General features: G+C 40.2%; 3 protein-coding genes across 5 annotated transcripts in view; 2 read left to right on the top strand and 1 right to left on the bottom strand.

Annotated features, from left to right (window-relative positions):
- LOC136051374 (uncharacterized) overlaps positions 1 to 24,629 on the bottom strand; it is a 397,884-nt gene that overhangs the window by 217,928 nt on the left and 155,327 nt on the right. The window lies entirely within an intron of this gene.
- Positions 1 to 24,629, top strand: part of RPS6KA3 (ribosomal protein S6 kinase A3) — a 162,601-nt gene that overhangs the window by 59,913 nt on the left and 78,059 nt on the right. For 2 of the 3 annotated variants that reach the window (XM_065741441.1, XM_065741440.1), the window contains exons 18-20: positions 3,056 to 3,217; positions 3,406 to 3,482; positions 4,072 to 4,241. In XM_065741441.1, the coding sequence (XP_065597513.1) occupies positions 3,056 to 3,217; positions 3,406 to 3,482; positions 4,072 to 4,213 (381 nt within the window). In that variant the 3' untranslated portion in view covers positions 4,214 to 4,241. Of the gene's footprint in view, positions 1 to 3,055; positions 3,218 to 3,405; positions 3,483 to 4,071; positions 4,242 to 5,008; positions 5,150 to 5,996; positions 7,155 to 24,629 lie in introns of those variants that run through there. The other variant, XM_065741442.1, reaches the window with a different exon arrangement.
- EIF1AX (eukaryotic translation initiation factor 1A X-linked) lies at positions 9,803 to 18,558 on the top strand. Its single transcript, XM_065741428.1, has 7 exons — positions 9,803 to 9,970; positions 10,671 to 10,754; positions 12,261 to 12,364; positions 13,764 to 13,814; positions 14,728 to 14,809; positions 14,917 to 15,008; positions 17,215 to 18,558. The coding sequence occupies exons 1-7, from the start codon at positions 9,955 to 9,957 to the stop codon at positions 17,218 to 17,220; spliced, it is 435 nt and encodes a 144-aa protein (XP_065597500.1). The 5' UTR covers positions 9,803 to 9,954; the 3' UTR covers positions 17,221 to 18,558.

The raw sequence follows: 24,629 nt of genomic DNA, 5'->3' as shown, positions 1-24,629 counted from the left end.
AAGACAAGTTTGTAACAATGTTATCATCCAAGAAAAGAAGTTTTCTGAATAGATAGTGCTTATATTGTTTTAAGAAACGTAGTAGTTCAGCATGCTTTTCTGGAAGCACTTATTTCAGAAAATTTGTGATCAAAGTTACCTGGTCCATCTTACTGTGCAGTATGTCACTTCATTCGAGCACTTGTTGGTGAGTAGTTTTTTGAGCCTATCTGCACTAAGAATCTTTGGCCAGCAGTTTCCATTGTGAAGTATGAGTAAACTTTGCCTTCGGTACGGTTCCTTCTAACTACATGTGGACAGAAAAGGTCCAGTGTCTCCATGTCTATTAGGGTATTTTAGGGGCTTCCAATCATTTGTGTTTCATTACAAATACTTGTAAATGCTCACATTTTTAACTTGCATTTTATCATACGTTCTTTCAAACTTTTGGAAATTCTTTCATTTTCTTATTTTAAGGACACTTCGTTATAAAAGCTGGCCAGGTATGTAAGTAGTGAGCTCCTTGCTAGTCTAATTCTTAGCTATCATAGTTTCTTTGGATGCTAGAGGAGCTCATTTGAATATGGTATTAGTCATGTGAACAGATTCTGAATCTGTGTGTGATGTCTGCGGCCCCTCCTGGAGGGATGTCTTCATGAGCATGCAAAGGATATGTTAGAGCTGAAAACTTGACTAAGTAAAAAAAATTTCCTCTTTGGGTTAAGTAATGGTTCCAACTCTCCCAAACCAGTGTAGAAGTATTATGGCTTGTGTGCAGCAGCTAAGGGCTGGCACAACAGACATGATAAGAAGCACAAGTTGGAAGTATCATGTCTTGGAGCAAAATGCTTCTCTGTGCTGGTAACAAGTGACACTGATAATCAAAAACATGATGCTAGGGGATAAAGAGCTGGAATGCTGGAATGTCCTTCATATTGGTTTTCTTTTTGCTGTAATATAAAACGTCATTTCTGGTTGAAATGTTAATCTACCCAATGGGACATCTTTTTAAAATGCACCTTTGGGAAAGCAGCATTGTCCAAGAAGGTACTTTATTCTTTACCATCTGTGTTGCTTCATTTGTGGGATTTGGATTCAAGCTAGACTGTTACACTTACTCTTTCTTGCAATTAATTGCTTCCCTTTATTAAAAAAATAAAATAATAAAAAAAAAACAGTCTGTCAAATCCACAGTTCTGGGCTGCCTTTATTGTCCACTTCTTCCTTTTAGAATTTATTCAAAAAACAAATGAGCAACTAGAATAAAAATAGGGTAAATTTTCTTCTGTCTCTTGGAGCAGTAAAGAATGTTTTGTTCATTATGTAGAGTAAAAAGATTTCTAATCTCCAGAAAATTAGGCTGCCAGGAGTTCATTCTTTCATATGCTGACATCTCAAGCCACGTTTCCTTTAGTGTTCAACAACTCTAATTCTTTAAGGAAGTTTCTACTTTTCATCTTTGAAGAGGCTTGTTTCTGTAATTTTAAGAATTGTGTTAGATCTAGGAATTTCAAAGTTTACATGCTTAGAAAAGTCTACTAAGAAGACTCACTCTAAGTGGCTGTACAATCTGCAGACCCTCTGCAGCTTTTATTGCTTCATCATGTATTTCAGATCTGAAACACTGCTAGCATATAGCTTGTAATTCTGCATGTCGCTTACTTTTAGGAATTTTTTTTTTCATTCTAATGTGATTACATTCTTAAAACATTTCACTGCGATCTTTTCCAAGAGTTAAATGAATCTTTTATTTAACTTTGACTATGGAGAGCTGTGTTTATACATAAAATAAGACAATCAGAAATATTAAGGCCTTCCTGGTAGATCTATTTAAATTCTCAACAGAGGTTTAAATCCATTGTATGGTTTAGAGCCATATGTACTCCTTTCTATACAGAGAGCAGTGTCTCTTGAAACCTTAAGGTAATCTGTCTTGTGCAGAAAATAGAGCATATAACATGTCATCTGATTTCAGCAACTCTCCTTGAACTTTACAGGTTTTATTTAGGGATATTATAGCATAGCTTCATTTAAGACCAGATTCAATCTTCCAGAACTTCAGCAGATTTTGCAGTTTTTAATCGAGTGTTTTACATTTCAAATACATAAAAACCAGGCACTGAAGAGCCAGTATAAGCCTTTATGAAATGTTACTTCATTTGTAGACTATAATATTCTGTAATAATTTTTTTCCTCAATCAGGCCATAGGTGTTTGCGCTGACATTATTTAATTCAAAACTAGGTTATAGAAAGTTACTCCAGTAGTGACTGTTGTGTAGTTATGTGACAGAGTGGTGTTTCAGTAGCTACAGAAATTCATTATTCCAAAAGATATTACTAGCCAGAGAATCATAGAATCATAGAATGGTTTCAGTTGGAAGGGACTTTTAAGATCATGTAGTTCCCTGCTATATACAGGGACACCTCCCTCGAAACCAGGTTGCTCACAGCCCCACCCAGCCTGGCCCAAAATGCTTCCAGGGAGGGGGCATCCGCAGCCTCTCTGGGCAACCTGTTCCTGTCTCACCACCCTCACAGTGAAGATTTTTTTTCCTAATATCTAGGCTAAATCTTCCCTCTTCCAGTTTGAAGCCTTGTCCTGTTGCTACCTGTGCTTATAAGAAGTCCCTCCCCAAGCTTTCCTGTAGGCCCCATTCAGCTGTTAAAAGGTGTCCTCAGAGCAGTCTGTTCTCAAGAGCCCCAGCTCTCAGGTCCTTACCTTTGTGTGTATGATGTGCATGTTAAAATAAGAAATGCACGCAACCATTAAAACAAGACATTTTGAACTGTCTGTGTAAGTAAATTTGTGCATTAAGTTTGTTTTTGCTGGGCTCTTTTTGGTAACGGGTAGAAAGAAGGAAACGTGATGTTTCCAAATCAGATTTTCACTACTCCAGATACCACAGTCAGAATGCCATAGTTGATAGTAGAAGCTGGAATTTAGACAATGATCACTGATGACAGGTATTAAATTAAGTAGAATTGATAATTAAAATAAAAATCTCATTCCAGTTTTAAGCTTACTATATTTCATGATTTGTTTTGTGTTGTTTTTTGTTTTGTTTTTTTCCCTAGGTTGTCCATAGAGATCTGAAACCCAGCAATATTCTTTATGTTGATGAATCTGGCAACCCAGAATCAATTCGAATTTGTGATTTTGGCTTTGCAAAACAATTACGAGCAGAAAATGGCCTTCTGATGACTCCGTGTTATACAGCAAATTTTGTTGCACCAGAGGTAAATACTAGGATAGTTTATATGCCTTGATTTCTTTTGATGGGAACACCTAGTTAGGTGTTTATTTCATTCAAAAGCAATTAGAAATGCTTCAAAAGCATTTAAAAATCTGAGAATCTTGGTGTTTTTATAGCATAATCCAAGCATTTCTAAGCATATTTTGCAGAAAAAATCTTTGTCTCCTTCAGGTTTTAAAGAGGCAAGGTTACGATGCTGCGTGTGACATTTGGAGTCTTGGTGTTTTGCTTTATACTATGCTTACTGGGTAAGGGTGTTTTGTTTCTTTGCTTCCTTTACTTTATAATAGCAAACATAAAGAACAACAAACATGAGCCCACTGTGACTATCTATGTTTCTAGCAGGCCGCTGATTAATCTCAATTACAACTGCAAGGGAAGTTAAATATGCTTTGCCTTTAGTAGAATCCAAATTTGCAGAAACTGATGTCTTGTCTGTTTCAGGTGTTGAACTTCGGCTTTATTGTGATTTAGGAGTAAAAACTGTTTTGTTCTGCTTTTTTCCATGTGAGAATTAGCTAATTAAACAGCATATATTTTGAAGGAAATATGTTGCAAGTACAACTGCAGTGCTTTAAAGCACAGTTGTGAGGAAAATTCAGCTACTGGATAGTTTGAAGTGATGCACATTGGAGATAAATGCAATAGAAATACATTCATGTATGCAGAAGAAATAATTTGTATAGAAGGGGATAAATAACTAATTCAACAGTAGTTCCACGAGTTCAAAACAGCTGCTGTTGCACTTGCTAAGTAGGGATTTTTAAGCTGGATTGTTCTATTCATCTTTTCTTTTTTTTTTTTCTTTTTTTTTTCAATACTTGTTTGGTTAAATAGCTACACTCCTTTTGCAAATGGTCCTGATGATACTCCAGAGGAGATTTTGGCCCGAATAGGGAGTGGAAAATTCTCTCTGAGCGGTGGTTATTGGAATACTGTTTCAGATACAGCTAAGGCAAGTATATTTGGTTTGTTCTGAGAGAGGAGGAATAGACTTCAATAAAATACATTGCTGATAATGTATATATCACATTATATATCATAAACATTACCCATTATTATTTTCAAGTACTGATCTGATTTTTTTTTATGCTTAGAATTTTTTCTGTTTATGATCCTTTCATGTTTCAATGGTCACTTGCATGTAGGATTAAAATCGGGTGTGTCTTATACTGTAGCTGTTAGTAAGCATCCTTAGAAATCTGATGTATTTTCATACATGTGCAGTCATCTGTGTCAAGAAATGCTGCAATAAAATTTCATGTTGTAAAATGACATTCAAATGTCATTCACAAGTTCTAAATCGGGAGACTGAAAATATTGTAATAATTTCTGTATGTCCCACTGGTTCATGCTAGGCAAAAAATATACATATTATGTCACATTTTTGTTTGGACTAGTTCTTCAGAGTTATCCAAGGGAGTTCATCTTATACTCTTTCATTAGGACTTGAGCAGTTTGCTCTCTTCAGAACTAACATTCAACCTTCAGCTTGCACAGTTCTTAGAAGACCGATGGACACTGGCAAGATATGTGAAGGGAAGGATCTTCTCTGTTTTCTGTTACTTCTTTTTCACTTGTGTTGCCTAATGGCCATTAAATTACATAACTAAAGGACGTAGTGTTAGCATTGTCAGGCAGCTTTTCTTCTACTTCAAAATGATGTTATGAACAAATGTTTATGCTACTAAAAATTTTCAGTTTTGAACTGTTACCATTTTTAAAGCTGAAATTCTACTGATACTTACACTGACTTCTTATATATTATCGACAGGACCTTGTTTCAAAAATGCTTCATGTTGACCCACATCAAAGATTGACTGCAGCCCAAGTTCTTAGCCATCCCTGGATAGTTCACTGTGACCAGTTGCCTCAATACCAGCTGAACAGGCAAGATGCTCCCCATTTAGTGAAGGCAAGTAGATACCTGTTCATCTAACTGACCAAAATTAGAGTAAATAAAAGGATTTTTTTTAATTTCTTCAGCACTGTTTCTATAAATATGTTTTAAAAGTTATGACTACAAATTGCTTTCAGACATGAAGTGACCTTTTAACATATAACAATAACTGATTTGCTGTGAATAAATCTAATGTTTGACACAGACTTTTTTTAGATGTTCAAGTTATTACACTCAACTAGTCAGCTTATATTCTGTAAGAAACGAGGGTAGAAATCATAGTTCTGATAGTGAAAATGTTGTTAGGGACTATAGGGAGCTATAAAAAATAATCTAACTAATGTTAAAGTTTCAGAGAAGCTACTCATTGAGTAATGGATAGTGAATCCAAAATCACAAGTGGAAAGGGGACCAAGTTCTGATCCTGTGGCTCACAACTTGGGGTTCTTAACAGCCAGTAACATTTTGTGCTGAGTAACGTGGGCGACTTTTAAATATTTTGTTGAAAACGTAAATGTTTATCCAGGAACAACCCACTGATGGGATTTCATTCTCTAACAATCTCATAACGGGTAGAGAGAATTCAGTTTTCCAATATTTTGTACACATTCTGTGTCTTGTTTTTTTTAATTGGGGTATAATAGCTTCAGATCAATCTGAAAAATATTACACTACAAAACTCACACGTAACACTGCAGTTATTTGAGTAATGCAGCAGTGCATTTCTGTTTTGCAGCTGAAAATAAGACAGCATTTAAAACTTGTTGGCATTCTCTGACATTTGATGTTGTGTGATCTCTAATGTGAGCGATGTACATAATGAACTCTTCTTGCTTTTTCCCCTCTGACATTCTCACAACAGGGTGCAATGGCAGCAACCTACTCTGCTTTGAATCGTAATCAGTCACCAGTTTTGGAGCCAGTTGGCCGTTCTACTCTTGCTCAGAGGAGAGGTATAAAAAAGATTACCTCAACAGCCCTGTGAAGTGACCTCAACCAGATATTTGGTACCATGGTATAAGATGATAGCACAAATCATGGCGACAGGTAGCACATATCTCACAGATACCTGCAAGCACACTCTGTCCCAGCTGGTACCTATAATGCTGCTGCTCCTGCTGCTGCTACTGCTTTCATCTATTCTCGCTTTAAACTGTTGATGGCAAGTTACTGATCTTACTGGAGCTTCAAACGAAGTGGAAACACAATGAAAACAATCATGTCCACAACTGAATAAACCAGAAGAATTACGAATGCCACCTCTGTCAAAAATACACTGAATAAAGCACTCTGCACCACATAGCATTATTTTTATAAGGAATATTTTTGTCCCCTGAAATATTCTTTGTTACAGGTAGAGATGGACAGTTTATGTTAAGCACTTAGCTTAAACTATCTGTTTATATTAGCACTATATACTTTGTGCCATCCACATTTTGTATGTTTTTGTAAACAGTTCATAAGCAGCACATTTGTGCTGTTTTCTTTAATGTATACATGCCTTGTTTTACTTAGATATTATTAATCATTTTAACAATTAAGTCTGATTAAACAGTTCACCTGGGTTAATCAGTATTGTTGGACAGCTCTAAAAGAAGCCTGACTGTTAAACAGCTATTGAATGTAATACTATGAATATGTATTTCTCCTTGCCTACGTTTTTTCTCCATTTCCATGTTTTTGACGCTGCATGTCATGCTATGAAAATAAGGATGCTGTTTATAGTATTCAAAATTCAAACAGCAGATCTCTCGTCATACCAAATATATACACAGATGATATAACAGGGAGAAAAGATAACTTCTCCATATTTCACTGTCTTTCATTCCCACCTCCTCCCTCTTATTTTCCCCTGTCTAATTTCTGGACTCAGGAATCACTGCTAAATACTTTCTGATCGAGGACGTTTCTATACTGTTTATGCTTACAATCCATTGTTAATATTTTAGCTGTATTCTGTGACTTTTGTTTAAGCTGCAGAGGATTTGTTCAATGAATCTGTTGGCATTATAGAAAAAAGGCAGCACTGAAGATCAAGCAAAACAATGTCTGCTAGTAAGCCCATAAAAGTAGGTTTAAACTACTTTTGTTACAACTGCAAAACCAGTGGCTCCAATGTTCTGTTGTTATTTTTTCCTATTTTTTTTCCCCTCAGATCAATTTAATAGGCAGAATGAAATGAGAGGAGAATCACCCTGATCTGTCTGGGGTTGGAGGCAGTCATTGTAATTAACCATGAAAAATTTTCCCAGTCAGATTCATATATTACCTGAAATTGTTAAGGAATCGGTTTTAGAAACAATGATAGTTAAATTATTGTAGACTAGAAATTTAAGCACACAGCTTTTCATGGCAATTAGTATTTTTCTCTGACTTAGTGCTCTAGCAGTGAAGTTTCCTTTAGCTGTACCGATGCATCTGCCCTTTGTTCAAGAGACATCTGGAACCAGAAGCTGAAATCTTGAGTTTATTTGTTTGATGGTGTCTACACTTCCAGAGGTACTTAGTAAAGACCTTCTTGCCTTGCAGAAAATGTGTTTTCAGTTCTATAACTGATTGTAAGTCAGGCATATCCTATCCTAGAAAATACACCTTCTGGAGCTGTTTTAGAACAAGTGTTAACCTGAAGACTGTCATGTCTAGCCTACAAATTATTTAAAATGGGTCCTGTTGGATTCTGGGATGACAGTACTTTGTAGTGTGTCCGTAGTGATATTTCCACTCAGGAAGGAATTTCTCCCATGTTCTCAGTGTGCACATGCATAGGTAGCTGGCGCAGAGCAGGCCAAAAGGAAGTATGAAAGTGCTTCCCTATTGGCAATGTCTATGTTAAAATAATATAAAGTTTCCAGTAGCTTTATTTCAGCAATATTTTGTGGCTCTCAGGCTCTCACTGGTCACGAGCCAGTCAAGCAGTGTTGACTGCTGCATTTTAGACACCTGCATTCTCATGTAAACCAATAATTTAGTCTAGACTGACTTGTATATAGCAGCACACGGTGGACCCTTTAATGCCAGTAAAAGGGTTCAATATGTAACAACTTCAGTGAGTTGAAGCCTATAGCCACTGTATTTTAAGTTATTTTCTAAGCCAAGGTGGAACTGGCCCATCTTCACATGTTTTTCAGGCTTGACTCGTGTGTTATAGGTACCTCTCTGGTTTTGGAGCCCCCCAACTTTATAAAGCTCGCTCACAACTTTCTTGTTTTGTTCTGTAGCTGCAGTTGTTGGAAGCTACAAAGAAATCCACATCATGCTTCTTTGAATCCTAGCACCTTTCTGGTAGAAGTTGAGCGTGTGTGACACTGTGTAAGTTCATTGCTGGAGTGCTGCTTGGTACAAAGCTAGCTGTAGGTTACCAAGCTGTGGAGAGTTAGGAAAAGGAGCACTGCAGATATAGGTGGATTTCCTATCTATAGGTCATCTTTCATGTGAAATTACCACTGAAATTAGTGTACTTGAGAGTATGAGAGAACAGAGGGGAAGAGAGCAGCTGCAGTAGTTATTAAATGCCACCTGTATCCAGTAAGGGCAAAGTTCTTTATTCATAATTACAATAGCATTGAAAAGCTCTTCAGGAGTTCTGTTCAAGAGAATATTTAAAACTTTTGTCTAAAGAGATATGGGCATAAAAAAATAGAGCTACGTGTCTGGGTTTGTTTGTGTGTGTGTGTGTGCGTTTTGCTTTGTAAATGTGGCATACCAACTCAAGCTGTGCTTTTCTATTATTGCAAGGAAAGCACTCGATATGCAGCAATGGGTAACAGCTGAATTTTCACTTACGAAAACGGTGTAAATTAGCTTTATCTTGATACTCTAGACCTAATCAAAGGGAAGGTGTACTTATGAGGGATGTAATTATTTTGCAACTGGGCGGGGTGGGGGGGAGGGAGTCTTAAAACATTTTTAAAAAATGACAAAATCACAGATAAAATATTTTTCTACAGTTCTATACAATCCTACTTTATACTAGTTTTCTCAGCATGGCACATGAGCCTAAGGTACTATTCCTGGAGGTCAGTGGTATTGTACCTTACGTGTGAGACCATTACAATAGCATCTGTTAGATGCTCGGCACTGCTGTCTATATAATAGAGTTGAAATGCTAGTTAAAAAAAAAAAAAGGAAAAAAAATGAACTGAATACTTTAAATGATTGTTTTATTCAGAGTCTGATCTAGGAGATGTTCCAATCATGTTATTAAGGTGTAATCAGAACTGTTCCAGATGTAACTATGAGCAGTTCTGGAGAGGGATCGTTGCTTGTACTCCTGTCCAATGGCAGGTTTTGTAGTCTTCAAAAGAAATCGAGATTTCTACTGCGAATAAACTTTAAAACATGTTAAAAAAATGCTTTGTTGGCTGACTGTTTCTTATAGAAGCTATTGTTTCTTGCCCACGCTGACCGACGCTCGCCCAACGCTGAGTGCGTGGGTGTGCGCATGCGCGCGCCTCCCCTCTCTGCTCTCCCCACCAAATAAAGGCGAGCCCGCCAAGAGCCGCCTCCTTCAATCTCTGATTGGCTGCCGCCGTCCGCCCGCCGGGGTGGTCCGGCCAATCGCCCTGCGCCCGCCGTTCGCCCCGCCCCTTGGTTACGCTACGCCGCAGCGAGGGCCGCTCATCCCGGCAGTCCTCCCACCCGCCGAGGGGCGCTGTGGCGGAGGCTCGGCGCCGGCGGCCGGAAGGCACGAGTCAGCCGCAGCCCCGGCCCCGCCGTTCAACGCGCGCGCAGCCGCCGCTCGGTTCTGCCTCCGCCTCGCGGGAGCCGCCCGAAGGCCCCGACCGCCCTACGCAGCCCCGCGCGGCGCAGCGCCCGCCGCCATGCCCAAGAATAAAGGTGAGGCCTACCCTCGACCCCTCGCCGCCGCCGCTTCGGGAAGCCGGGCCCGCTCGCGGCCGCGCCGAGGAGGCCGTCTCTCACGTGCGGCCCGGTGCCGGCGGGCGGGGCTGCGAGGGCAGCCCGGGCGGGCCGGCGGCGTGCAGGAGGCCCGTGGGCCGAGGCGGCCGCAAGGGGAGGCGGGCGGGAAAGGCCGGGCCCATCCGTGAGAGCCCTGCCGCGTCCCGCTGCTCGTCAGCGGCGGCCTTCTAACTACGGGGCAGGAAAGGCCGCGCTGTTGCTGCTCTGCGTCCTCACGAACGCCGCCTGATCCCGTCGCCACGTGTGTGCCTTTTAAATAGCGCCGTCACGGAGCGTGGGCATGCTTGCTTGTAGCTCGCTGTTACAGGGATTCACTGCTGCCGTAGACCCACTCCAGCCCGTCCTCTTGGTGGCTCCGTGCTCGGGGCTGTCCCGGTGCTACTCGTGGGGTGGCACAGGCTGTGCGAGCTGCTGTCAAAGCAACTAGTGCACTTGAAACAGCGTCAGCTCTGCTCTTCTGATGGGTGCTGCTACCCTCTTGCAACCTTAAAGATAAAAGCGTTGAAATCTGAATAAGTTGCTCAAGATTGGCATGTAGAAAACACACCGAAGCCCCCTTGATTAACTCTTACTGTGACAGGTAGTCATGCGTATTCTTTTCTCCCCTTGTAACATCTAGGTAAAGGAGGTAAAAACAGACGACGAGGTAAGAATGAGAATGAATCAGAAAAAAGAGAGCTGGTGTTCAAGGAAGATGGGCAAGGTGAGTTTCTGAGTATGGTGTCTCAGTGCTGTTGCTTTGGTCAGATACTGTGAGTGCCGTACATTCATAGAATCCTTAGAGTTGGAAGGAACCTTTAAAGGTCATCTAGTCCAACTTCCCTGCAACAAACAGAGAAACCAAAGCTACATCAGGTGGCCCAGGGCCTGATCCAGCCTTGCTTTGAAAGTCTCATGGGACACAGCATCCACATCTCTGGGCAGCCAGTTCCAGTGCCTCGCTGTAAAAGGTTTTCTCCTTATTTCTAACCTAAATCTATCCTCTTTGAGCTTGAAACCATTTCCCCTTGTCCTATCACCACAGATCTTGCATGGTGGAGGTTGGTAGTCAAAGATAGATTCTGGATGTCTGAGGAGTTCCACCTGGCAGCTACTAGAGCAGGAGCAAGAGGTGCAGCCCTGTCTGAGGTGTTGTCAGGTGCAGTGAGCAGCAGGTGTTCAGCTGGTGGCCAGAATTCCCTTGTCCTCTGCCTTCTGATGGCAATGATCTCACCTGCCCTCTGGCTCACGCTGTCCTTGCATGTCATGTTCTGGCTGTGGCTTGCATATACCTGAGCACGTGCCTAGCCACCAGCTAAGTGCTGGGACCAGGTAAACCACAGTTTATTAGAAACACTGGAGGAGTAAAATTTAAATTGCTGCAAAGACAGTGACAGCTGAATGTGTCTTTTAATTTCTTGCTTGTATTTCTTGATAGTTGTAAGCAAAAAGGGTTCGATTTTGGTGCACCTTTAAAGTTTAAAATCCTTTTCAACTCCGAAGCAATATTTATGTAATGAGATCTGCTTCATTTTTTGATATCATAATGTGTTTTCTTGGACTGTCCAACTTGTGCAATGGGAAGATCTTAAGAGTATTGAAATGTAACTCTGACTAACTGAGAACATTTTTTTTTCCTGGCAGGCAGGGATGGTCTGGTAAAGTTATCATTCTCAAAAGCTGTGTTATTTTCTGTTAAGTGGTAGCACATTATGTTGCAAGCTTTAATAGTTGGAGAGCAACCTGACAGCTTCCAGTTGAAGCCTGTACGTACAGGGATGCCGTTCGGACAGTTTCTGAGATCAGAAATTGCCCTTTCAAAAATAACAGCTTTATCAATAGAGTCTCTGCAGAAAGGATTCAGAGTGGTGGTAGGGGTACCCAGTGTCTCCTGCATCCTCCTCTTCCCTCAGTGTTGACGTGGGGTTTTGGCAGGACAGGGGTTGTGCTGCTGTAATATACTGAGTGTGACTCAGTAGCTCTAGAAGTTATCTTTAGGAAGCATTTAGAGGAAGTGGAAGCATGAGTACAACCAAGAGTGGCCACTGGTGGTAACACTTTCAAGTTGATGTTATCCAGAGTAAAATGACTTCAGCCACCAGTGTGGCTGATGAGAGGTCCTCTCCAGGTTTGTGTTTGATAAAATGTTACAGCTGAATTTGGTTACTGTGACTCAGGTTAGATTGTGTCTTCATGTGGTAGCATTACCCTTTCTTACCCTCTCTTTCAGAATATGCCCAGGTGATCAAGATGTTGGGCAACGGAAGACTGGAGGCGTTGTGTTTTGATGGTGTGAAGAGGTTATGTCATATCAGAGGGAAGCTAAGAAAAAAGGTAATTCTGAAACAGTGGCATTATGCATGAGAATTAATTGTAAACGAACCAAACAAAGTAACTAGTTCTTTACAGTAGAAATAACAACTCTTACTTTGCACTTAACAGCTTACATTTTGTTTTTAATAGTAAACTATTTTTTTCTTGTATCCATGTTGTCTGAGCACAAAAATAGGCAGTCTGCCTTTGGAGTGCAGTGCCAGTGTTGAAGGGCTGCTTTCAGTAGACGCGTGTACCTCAGAGGAGATATCAGGCTGCATATGAAACGCTAACTCTTTGTGTTATAGAAACTTGAGTCCCTTTTTGATACCTTTCTTGGCTTATTCTTTGCAATGGAGAGGGACTGATTATTATTCATTATCATCTTCTCACTGCATGACTTATCTTAGAGCAGTCCTGACAGGGGGGCTTGGGGAAAGCTTACAACTTCTGCAGGTACCTCAGATGGCATCCCTTCATTCTCAGCACCATCAATTCCTAGAATATTTTAATGCGAAGCTGCAGGAGGTGTATGCGTTCACAGTCTTAACTTTACCACCTCGGATGGTGTGGTGGCATCTCTTACCCTTTCTGGGTGTTACAGCTGTGCCCTTTGCTGGTGAATGGTACGCAGGCATTCCTCTCACATTCTGCTCCAATAAAAATAGGCAGTTGCTGCATTCATTCTGGACTGTTCTACCCATTAGCTTTCAGAGACCACTCATTGTGCGTATTTTGGCATCACTGTGTGCCCTGCAGGCTGCCAGCAATGCTTTGCTGCTTGAACTGTTGAAGGTAATGGAGAATGTTCACAGATGAACGCTGCAGAATTAATTTGTCACCACAGAAAGTTATCCTCATGTCAAAAGAAAGTACAAACAGAAACATCCTCCATCTGCAAAAAGCAAGCTACGGTGGGATAGGACTGTTGTGTGCATCAGTATATCCTGTTCTGCAGGTTTCTGAAGGCTTTGGTTTGACAGATGACTATAGCCAGTTACTAGGAACAGCTCCATTTGTTTTCTTGGGTTCCTGACTGATTCTTCATCACCTCCTTCACCAACTCCTTTGGCTGTTGTGGATTTCAGCTCAGAGGGGCGACTTGGTGCATTATTTCTGTTGTTCTGTGGGGAGTAATGGCTTAATGACCACCTTGTTGGCTAGAAACTGTTCAAAGAAGTCTGATTTACCTTCATAATAGCCCCATAGCTTGTTAAATATTTGTACTGGTATTTGGGAGCTTGGTTTTTTCATGAAAACAGAAAATTAGGATTTCTAGGTTATTAGGTAGGAAGTTGCAATGGTAACTGTACTGAGATGATTAATGTTGTTCAGTAAAATTGAATGCGCCGTGTTTGAGTCTTGTATTATACAACAGGAAGTTGAATTCCTATGATATAGCATATGATTACTCTTTCAGGTTTGGATAAATACATCTGATATTATATTGGTTGGCTTACGAGACTACCAGGTAAGCATTCAATGCAGTTTGTCTCTGAGATAGCCTACCACTGGCTTTTTTTAATGTGAGGTTACAGCATCTATCCTGAGTGAATTCACATCTCGTCTTGCTTGTATTTGTGTTTGGTTATGGTAAATGATGATCCTGAATTTCCTTGCTCTACAGAAAGATTGTCTTGAGTAGATGACAAATCCTGGTTAAACTTGTTCTTCCAAATTTCGTTGCACCCTGTGATGTTGGCAGTCACCGTAGCCTTATTAGCATCACACCAACCTTTGATTTTGTCCAGTTGTAGCTGTTTGATGCTCGGGTCCTGTGAAATAAGGAAGACAGAACCAAGCACCAAATATTTTATTGCAGTAATCAGAGTTTTGTACCCTTGGTGGCAGGCATTTGCCTCGACCAGCCAGTTAATCACCAGTTCGTTTCCACTTACACTGTTCTGTTTCTGGAAGCTTAACTTTACCTAACGTAAATTTTCATTGGCTAATTGCTTTTTCATGAGATTCAGTATTTTGCCATCAGTCATTCAGAGATAAATTCTGCTTAGGTGTTGTAAAACATCTGTGGTGTCTTTCACTGCATATATTAAATCGCTTAAAACAAGGAAGTGTTGACATTTTCTTACTGACCACCAAACACCTCACTGTGCTCTTCTCTGAAGAAAGATTAATTTTAAAGGCATGAAACCAGACTTTCTCAGGTGACTGTTAATAGAACAAAATGGACTATCTCCCAACACAGATGAAGATGTTCTACAAATGAGTGCTTCAACATTTTTTTAACCTCAGAATTAAAAATAGAAGGAAGAGAGGAAGAAGATTATTCTATTCTGTTCTATAGGTAATGCAGGTGTGCTTATTAGGAAGTGGTTTTTTTCCCATCATAAATGACTAATACCTTCTAATAAATTCTTATGTAGGATAACAAGGCTGATGTTATTCTAAAGTATAATGCAGATGAAGCCAGAAGTCTGAAGGCATACGGGGAGCTTCCAGAACATGGTAAGAATCTTCTTAGTTCAAACTGGAAGTTTGTGTTTGCCAAGAATATGGAGTCTTATCTTGACTTGGTATGAATGCTCTCCTTAACTTTCTAAATGCTTTTTTAGCTAAAATCAATGAAACAGACACATTTGGTCCCGGAGATGATGATGAAATCCAGTTTGATGATATTGGAGATGATGATGAAGATATTGATGATGTAAGTAGCGGACATGTTCTGTATGCCACATTTGAAACTGTCATCTTTGACAGTAAACTGTCTTTGGATGTTTTTTGGAGAAAGTAAAACTATACATGAATGTTCAGAATAGCTTACCTTGACAAGGATTTTATTCTTGAAGAGTACTATGTTACATGTTTTGGGCACTTGGCTCTCAGAATCCTTTTTGGAGTAAAGCAGTTGAGTGCTTTTTCTCAGACAAGCCTGGTAGATACTAGAGCCAGGTTCCCCTTCAGAAAGGGATGTGGACATGAACACACCACTTTTCAGTTCTGTTGTCCTCTACTAGTTGACCTCTACACAGTCCGTGTATACTCAGTCTCATACTATTAACATTTGAGCAGTCTTCTCATCACCTTTAAGGTGCTCGTAGTCGAAGTCGTTTGACCACAAGGACACAGATGTGGGTGGCCGTGGCTGCTGTCCAAGTGGTTGCGTGTGTCCACATGTATGAATGGGGGAGGAGCTGCAATTACAGGAGTCACCAGCTAGGTGTATGGACACGGCCAGATATTGGAAGGAGCTGAATGCAGCCCCAGCTGCTGCTCCCTGAACTGTAAGCTCATTACAGCAAGCTCATGATGGAAAGCAAAGTAGATGATGCAGGAAGGTTTAGCTGGCTGTTAGGATTTCTTGGCATCTCCTGCAGTGTAGGCTAGAAAGACTTCCCAGGGAGCCCACACAAAGGCTTGTGAGTCAGCTCCCTTGCCACATAAGGCAGATCTGGCCAGGTCAGTTGAAGCAGGATGAACCAAGGATTATGTGAATGCAAACTACTTTAGATGTGATTTACGGGACAGGTCACAGTTCGTATGGGAGTTGCATCAGAAATGTGACTTTCAACTTCCTGGTTTCTCTGTAGTTCTAGCAACCTTGCTATCTAGTAAGAAATAACTGAAAGATTTTTGTGGCTTCCTTTGTTATTTTAATTTTTTTAAACAAGGCCTTAAATTTCTGGTTTTGTCTCATGTTTTGCATTTCTTAAAAAAAGCTGCACCTTAGCAGTATTGAAGTTAATGGTAATCATGAATTTTCAGATTGTCCTGTTCGCTTGTTACTGCTTATCACCTACCCACTGTAATTGACTATGTACACTCTTATGGTAGTAAAATTGATTATAATTCAGATTATAATCTGCTATATAGTCTTTCCTAAGGTGGTGAACTTTATTTTGCAGTAGCGAGATGTGTGCAGGGTCAGCTGGCTCATGGGATAATTGTAACTTCCTGAGCTAGTGAGTGAACTTAATTGGATAGGCCATTCAAATTATCGTCTTAGGCTTTAAGTCTTCATCTTTTTAGTCGTTTCTCTGAGTTGGTAATATGACCAATTCTCCTTACAATTACACTGTTTTGACTTCATTGAGGCCCTCCCTTTCGATCGTTTGTGTCAAACTATCCAAAATCTTGATAAATATTTTCCTCAAGCTTTTGAAAAATGCACTTTGAGCCTGCCAGTGATTGAGCTTACTCTAGTTGGAAGCAATTGTAGTACTGTCTGCTTTTAATAATGGAGCCACTGTAAGATATTAATGTGATAAATGGCTGTGTGAATATCACAAGAATACCATTTGCAAACTAATGGGCTGCTGTGTGGGATAATGTATGCAAGTGAGCAGCTATGCTTGTTTTCAGGTTTTTCAGGTATGTTATATCATATTAATGTCATGCAGTAAGAAAAGAAGAGATGTAAAGTAACAAAAAAAGAGTACTCTCTCTGAGAATCATCCCAGTCTACCTAGAATCAGGCGTGGCTTTGAAAGTCATAGTCAACATGAAAGACTTGGTGGAACCTTTCTATAGTTGCTTACATCAGAAGAATGGATGGAAAACGTTTGCCCCAAAACTTCTTTGGATAGTCAGTACTTAGGGACGTTACCCTGAAACTCAATTTGGGCTTCTGTTCTTGAGAACTGTGGGCTTATTTTATGCTTGTACTACTTGTAAGAATGTCGGCTCAGTTGTTCCCCTATGTAACCACAGTATCATAACATTGGTGGTGAGGGCATAAGAGGAGAGTAATTGTTCACATGTTAAGAAAGAGGGATGCGAGCTGAGGGAAGAACATTGTTGTGTGGAGCTCAAGAAGTGTCCCGTTTAAATGTAAAAATAGCTTATAGGATCTTATATATAGAATTAATGAAAAATGTATGTGAATAAAATTATTTTTCTTTCTTACTTTTCAGATCTAATTTGGAACAGAGGTTTACATTCCAACTTTCTTCCTCCAAGGATTGTTCTACATTGATATTTTGATTATTTTTTTGGGTGAAGTACCTTTCTTTTAAGAAGACTGAAAATTCTTGGTAAAGAGTGTAGTTTGTTACATCAAAAGGATTTATTTTCAATGTTTGTTTTAAAGTATTTATATTTCTTTAGAAATGGATAACGCTGGATTATCACAAAGGTTAAATGAAATGCCACAAATGTTTTCTCTTCATCAATTAGAGCTTTTAGCTCCGGATATAAGTGAGATACAGAGACATGGGCTGTAAAAGACTGTTTTTCCCTCTTCTGCTTTCATCACTACAATTCCAGTTAAACTTGTGTTTTGAAATAAAAATTGTTTACCCTGTAATTATCATGAATTTTGATTAAATACCCAGTTCAGATTAGTATTAAAATGTACTATGCAGTGTATGTCCTTATACCCCTTGCCTTGACGTTAAATTGAAAGGATTTTGATAATATAAAAGGAAGGCAGAAATCTGCATTTTAATTCATAATGCATGAATCTGCTTTTCCTGTCTCGTAGCATGCTGCTATTTTTATACCGATTTTGATAATTCAGAACACTCATAATTTCAAAGAAGCAAATTTGCCACAGCAGAGGGGTAGAGGAGAAGTAACAATAAAGCGTAAGCAGCATCTTAAAGCTTGCAGTTGTTAAAAACTGTATTGTATGCTTAGCTCTTCTGCCTGTTCAGTAGTTAAGTTGTAGTTGCAGAAGGTGAACACTGGGTGGCAGCCAGCATGACAGGGACGCGTTCATACAAACATGTTAACAGTTGGTTCTGTACTGAAAAAAAACCACAACGTAAAATAGTTTTTCCCCAAAGCGAGTGCTTAACATTCTTGATATGTTAAACGTGTAGAATATTTTTACATTATAGAAAGGGTTACGTTAAGAGTAGAGTTTTATTTTAATCTTAAATTCCATACGGCCTGAGGTACAACGTTAAAGCTTATGTGAACTTTGAATAACAGTATAAAATGAGAAATTAAATTTGTGTCAAATGTCAGAAAAGAATCTTTTCATCCAAAATGGATCACTGAAACAAATTAATGGAAAGATTCTTTTCCACCTTCGGACTGGAGGAGTCAGTTAAAGCTGAATAAAGACTAACATCATCATGAAAATATTATTTTGTGGTAGCCTTAGTTTGTTTGTCTTTAATTATGTATTTAACAACTCTGAAAGCAGGTTAATGGAAAACTTCCTTTTGTGCCATAAAAATCTGATTCTTGACACTTGTATTTGTTATGCAGTCTTTTTGGTATGATGTAAAGTGACTACCCCAGTAGATAAAGCAAAATGTCTTTAACTATGGAGTGGCCTCCGTGCTTTATGGGATGATTTTTTTTGAGGATTTCTGCATTAGGTTTGAATTCCCAGAAAATGTCTTTATCTCTTTATCTTTTTCCTTCTTCGTAGTATCTCTTATTCCTAAAAGAAGATCATATCCATACAGTGTTAATTATTTCTTAGTCTTGAGTAGTTTTGCCAAATGTTACATGGGTTTTAACAACTCATTGTAAGAACTTGCTAGATATTGGAAAAATGTGCTGTTAACAGAGCACTCCTCCTTCCTTGGTGCTAAAGTATGTAAATTTTCTGTCTTTCTATGTCTGTAAGGTTCAATAGTGAATCAACTTAAAAGTTGAAGGGTTAAAAGTTAATAGTGAATCAACTTAAAAGTTGAAAAGGTTCAGGGCAAGGTCTATAAGCCGTTCCCTGGCTTACTGGTTTCCTCAGCATAGTGAGGAGACCATCGAGCAGCTCTGAAAATGGGTTAGAAACTGCCAAAAACACAGCTTGGGTTCCAAGTGCAGAAGATTTCTATGCAGTTGTGGTAGCAGAAAACTTAATGATAAAATTACAGTGGATGTTAACCAAAGATACAAATAACAGAATTTATTCTTGCCAAAAACGCTTTTGTACATAGAGGAAAAATGTAAACTACATCGTCAGTGGTAAGAGAAATAGAAACAGATATATTGCTGTTGCAGGAAACTTATTTCACCATACTAGAATTCTCTGGTAGAACAAGATGGTTCAGCTGTGGGGCAGAGATGAAATTCTGTTCCTCACAGAATTGCTCTGGTCTTTATTGGTCACAGGCTCCTGTCTGGCCTACACAAAACTCTGCAAAGCTCTTCAGGAAGATTCCTATTCAGCTGTGATTTTCTTCATAGTGTTCTGGCTCAACAGCTTCTCATGGATTTTATGCTACTTGGTCTTTCTCAAATACACATCCTCATTCTCTGTCCACTGCCAGAGCCCCTTTCACAGGGCAGCTTCATATTCCCTTTTTCCTTTGGGGAGGAAAAAAACACTTGCACAAATAGCTCTCTTTTCAGTGTCTACATGCAAAGAATGCAGCTGCCAGGTAGAGGATTGCGAGGTTGCAATGTTCATAAGTGTCAGCTTCTGTGTGCTGTGTGTGCTACGTGTGTACGAGTGGTACTGTGTACAATGGCTATGAATGAGCGTGTGCTGACGACAGGGCGGCTGCTTGCTCGGTGTAGTACCTGACCATGTTCCTAACCAGGTTCTTTATAACAAGATGATAGTGGTTTACCTGAGCTGTGAGCTGATGCTGGAACTGCTTCTCCCCAAGGCTATGAGGTAAATCTTGTTTCCAGCTGGGATTGTTGGAGCTTACTCAACAGTGGAAGCAGCCAACCTGGTTCGTAATCATTTGCTGTTACTGAACATGAATACTGTGGGACCTGAGAACCTCTCTTATGTGGCTCAGCAGCTTAAGCCTCGTTTTTTGCCTGTAAACACTGTGCTATGTTGGTAGCTTCTCTGCTTTGTGGAAATGAGGACTTGAAAGTTAAAATAAGCACAGCCTTTTTGGAAAGTCCATGGGAAGAGGGAAGTATTAATGTCTGAAATATCCATCCCTTTTAAACCTGGTGCCTTTTTTCCTGGCCTTTGTGAAGGTCACTGCTGGCAATGCTTTCTCGTTCTGACACAAAATGAATTGCAAGGATTTATTTCTCTGGATGCACGTGCCCTTTGAGAAAGGGGAGAGATGAGCAGGGATGATGCTGTTCCTTCTCCCTCTCTTTATCGCACCAAACATAAGCAAATATTCCTGGTGATTAGGTCAGGTTGTTTGTGCTGCGTCTTGCCCATCAAATTTAATGCTGAAGATTGACCTTTTACAGCTACAGTCTCAGACTAACAAGAGTCCAACTCAAGCATGAGAATCTTCATGTTACTCCATCTAAGAGGTACATACTAGCAGTAGAGTACTGCTAGAAGCTTCTAAACAATTGCTTCTCCTTTCATGTTCTCGTGGGCTACATTTGGGATCCAGCTGTTTTAATTACACCAATGGTATTTTTGGACGTAAAATGCCTAGTCTGACAAAAAAGCCCATAACATTTAGAAACAAATTGAGTGGCCAGTCTCTTGTCCTCACTTGCTCATGTAATATGCAGGATCTCAGCACCATGGTTTTCAGTACTTTGCACATTTTACTCACTGCTGTGGTAGGCCTGACCTTTAGCACTTTGTGCTAGTTGTCCTATGAGTTAGTTTCTTGTTTTCTTGAGCGTGTCTGTAGAAAGAAAGGAAAGTTGCAGAGTGGTTTTATTTATGTTCAGGCTGTCAGCTCAAGAAAGGAAGACTTCATCAGAAGCTGAAGGAGACTTGGTAACAATTAAGGGCCTTATTATTGCATCACCCACCTAACAATAAATTCTCTTTTGGAATACTAAATGGTGTAAAAGTGTACAGCCTTTCCCATTACAGAAGTGGGCAGCTGAAGTGCAGTGCCTTTCACCAGCGTGCCGCAGCTGTTGTGCTGCAGGAGTCTGTTCTGCGGTCACTGGCATCCCTACTGCTTTATCAGCCCTACTCATCTTCACGGCTGGCTGATTTTATTCCCACAGGACCACAGGAAGATACCCTTGTATGATTGGCCTCTGGAGGGAGCAGGTGAGCTACCAAAACACCACCACCAACCAACCAACCTTCACGAGTTAGAATGAACAGGTTGCTTCAGCTTCCTCAGTAGGAGGAGTTTCTGTCACAGAGTTTTGGGGACTCTGAAGTTGCCTGTGTCTGCAAATAACTACTGCCAGGAATGGAAACGCTGGAGGTGTTTTTTTCTGGTTTCTTGAAGTAGGTCACCTTTCTTATGAACAAGCTGATTCCAGCATGCATGCCATGGGCAGAGGTGCAAGCCTGCCAGTGAGAGAAACACTTGATGGGTGCTGGTCTCCATTTCTACTAACAGTGAAGAGCAGCAGATAAAGAATATCCTTGTGGGACACTCGTGTCTGCCTGGGTTGTATGCTCCTCCACAAGTGGTGCCATCTGTCAGAATGAATTCAGCTTTGTGACAATCCTTGAGCCAGTGATGACAGTCCTTACAATTGCTGTATTTAGTCACTATACTTACAGAGGAAAGACAAATTCTTGATTCTATTGCTTTGCTGGTGCACGTTTTGTCAGCAAAAGTAGGAAGGGTCATCACATACATCATAAATTATTTCAGGTTTTGATCTAGTTCTTTTACTGATATGTTGACTTGTGAGAGGAAACTTTTAAATGAAACTTCTGTAAACTTAATTTTTAGGACTGTGGAAGTCAAGATCAACTGTAATATTTAACAAAGGATAATATGGAAAATAATATTCAACTAGCCAGTAAATGTATATGTGTTATCAGAGGTAGGTGAGGATTACTGATTACTTCTGATTGTGCTGTGTAGACTGACATCTTCTGACTTAATCTTCAATATTTCATCCTTGAAAATAATCTATATTCTTGGTTCAAGAGAAATTTTCATTCAGTTTTTCTTAAATTTGTCATTCACACACATACCATTGTAGCATATAAATGTTATTTTACAGACTTATATTCTTTATTCATATTATATAATAAGGTTTAGTAAATGTGTTATCATATTCCTGCAAAAAACATTTCTTCTGGCACAAAGGTTTTGATCTCATGGTTTCCTACTTAATGACTGGAAGTCCAGTTAAGAGCCATAGCAAAATGTTCCCACAGGGAGAACTGTGCTGTGATGAGAACAGATGATATCACCTTTCTGTTATGTAGTACTGGGTTCACAGCTGAAGTTTTCTATCTGTATCTGCTCCAACCTTGCTAGAAGGCTTTTCCAACATTCCCACAGTGCTGCAGCCATCTCAGCTGAGACTGCCAAGTTCTTCAAAAGGTGTTCCACTGTAGCTTTCTGTCTGTCTGAAAGTACTGAGGGAGGAAAAATCATCACACAGGCCTTTTACCTGTCCAGCTTTTGTGATGGAAATGGACAGCCACGCTTCCCTGATACACAGACTGGATGGCAACTGCTGAGACACAGCCTGAACCTCAGTTTGAGTACCTGGAGAAAAGACCTGGTCAGCCCTAGGAGCACAGGTGCAGGCAACTCAGCTGTGTGACCAGAAGGGGGTGGAGCCAGGCTCAACCTCTCTGATACCCCATTTCAGGGTTAACTGTCACTGATGAAGGGTTTCTTGTTGGAGATCCCTCCTCTGTGGAGTTTTCCCTTGTGAACCTCAATCCTTGGAGACAGGTGAGCACTCCTTTTTATTTCTTTTGTAACATCCACTTGATTGCACTGGTCCTATTGCTATTATACCATTATACGAACATTAATTCAGAACAAAAGACTTCTAAGGCTCTCCATATCGTTGAGATTTCTCAAGAAGCTTTTGCTGATATCTATACCGTGGGAAGTATTGTCATTGTGGGAACAGCATGTTGTTCTGAGTAGTTTGATATGCCATAATAATTATCCTTCCTGTAAAAATTATGCATTGATTTTTACCTCAGCTCATGGATGAATGTGGTAAGAGCATCAGTTACAAGTTTCCCCAACAATCTGGTGGCAGCACACTATGCTCGGTGGTCCCTGTGATAGTTTTCTAAGTATGCTCGATTTTTCTGTCAATCGATATTATGCTTTCCTCCACCAGGAATTTGTAATTCGAACTCAGACATACAGAGGTAAAGCTGTTCAGCTCATCTTCTGGCTTCTTCCAGAAGTTTGAAAGGATGGAGGAATGTTTGCTGGCTGCGTGCCATGGGTTAATTGACTATTTTTCAGAATAACTTAATGTGCGTGCCGTAGTTAGAAAACGCTTTGTCAAGCCATAGGCAACTTAGTGGTAGCTCAGAAATATTTTCAAAATTGATTTGTATGGCAACTACATCAAAGAGTGCTCATAACTCACTGGCTGTAATTCTGTTAGAGGTGTCTTATCTCGATGCTTAATTTACTAAAGCCTACAGTTACTCTTCTGTTAGACTGAAAACTTTCCTCTTGTAACAGCCTATTGCTCTTATGTGATGAGAGGGCGTGCCTAAGGGAAATCACTAGCACAGTAAGTAGATCTGGAATGTACTGTGCATGGATTTTCCACCCGCACCACTCTATATCTTTTTCCATTGGGGTCTAACCTTGGATTCAGAAATCCAGAGGAAGCAGTGTAAAAGTTCCACCTCCCATCTCTGCGATGGTTGATTGCACTTCCCCACTACTCCCATTTTAATCTTAAAACAACTCTAAATAAAATGGGTTGTGTCTCTTGAGGAGATCTTGGAATGTTTCAGCTTTGGAACATCACCTAAGAACTTCATGAACGTTAAAAATAGCCAATCTGTGTCAGGTTATCTCCCTTTTCAGGTAGAGAAAGGGGGAGTGAGGAAGGGAGTTGTTCTGAAAAAGTGTGGGAAGAGGCTTCTGATTCTACAAGTGACCAGGTTGCGTATGTGGGGCTTCATCAGGAAACTCATCTGGGTCTTTAATATGAACCTGGGGTCATAAGCTTTGAATATGCAGAAATACATACTTCAGTGTTGTCGCTTCAAGCAGCACAAGATTTATTTTGTGTTTATTGAGTGAAAAAGTGATTTCCCCTTGGAGCGCGTTCTTCTGTTACGAGCAGCTGTAAATCACTGAGAGTACTGTATACGCTAACAGAGCATTGAGCTATTTTGGAAGAGTGGGTCACGAAAGGTTCTTCTTTCAGAGCCGAGAAAACCTTCAGGTCAATTCTTCACATGCTAGGAAAGTGATAGATGTTCAGATCTCAATCAGACTTCACGTCTTTGCTCTCTCCATAAAAGTGCAGGGGTGTCAACCTCCCCTGCTAGCTGTCTGCTGGGATTTGCCATGGAACAGGATGGCTTCCTGTGGTGGTGGGGCTGCACAGGGTTTTATTGAACCCTTTGGTGCTCTCAAAAACAGCTTCTGTCACTGACCTAGGGAAATACTGTTGCAAGCTCTGTTCACAAATTTGCTCAGTGTGCCAGTACGAAAGCACTCCATTTTTGATGGTGTGGTTTGCCGTGTGCTCCTACAGCCTCTTTTTACAGGTTTCCATGACCATCCTT

The sequence above is a fragment of the Cyrtonyx montezumae genome, unplaced genomic scaffold (assembly GCF_038088225.1).
Source record: "Cyrtonyx montezumae isolate F1298 unplaced genomic scaffold, pur_monq_1.0 scaffold_3, whole genome shotgun sequence".
NCBI classification, from domain to species: domain Eukaryota; kingdom Metazoa; phylum Chordata; class Aves; order Galliformes; family Odontophoridae; genus Cyrtonyx; species Cyrtonyx montezumae.
Note: the sequence above shows the minus strand (reverse complement) of the source record. Positions and strands in the feature narration are given on the sequence as shown.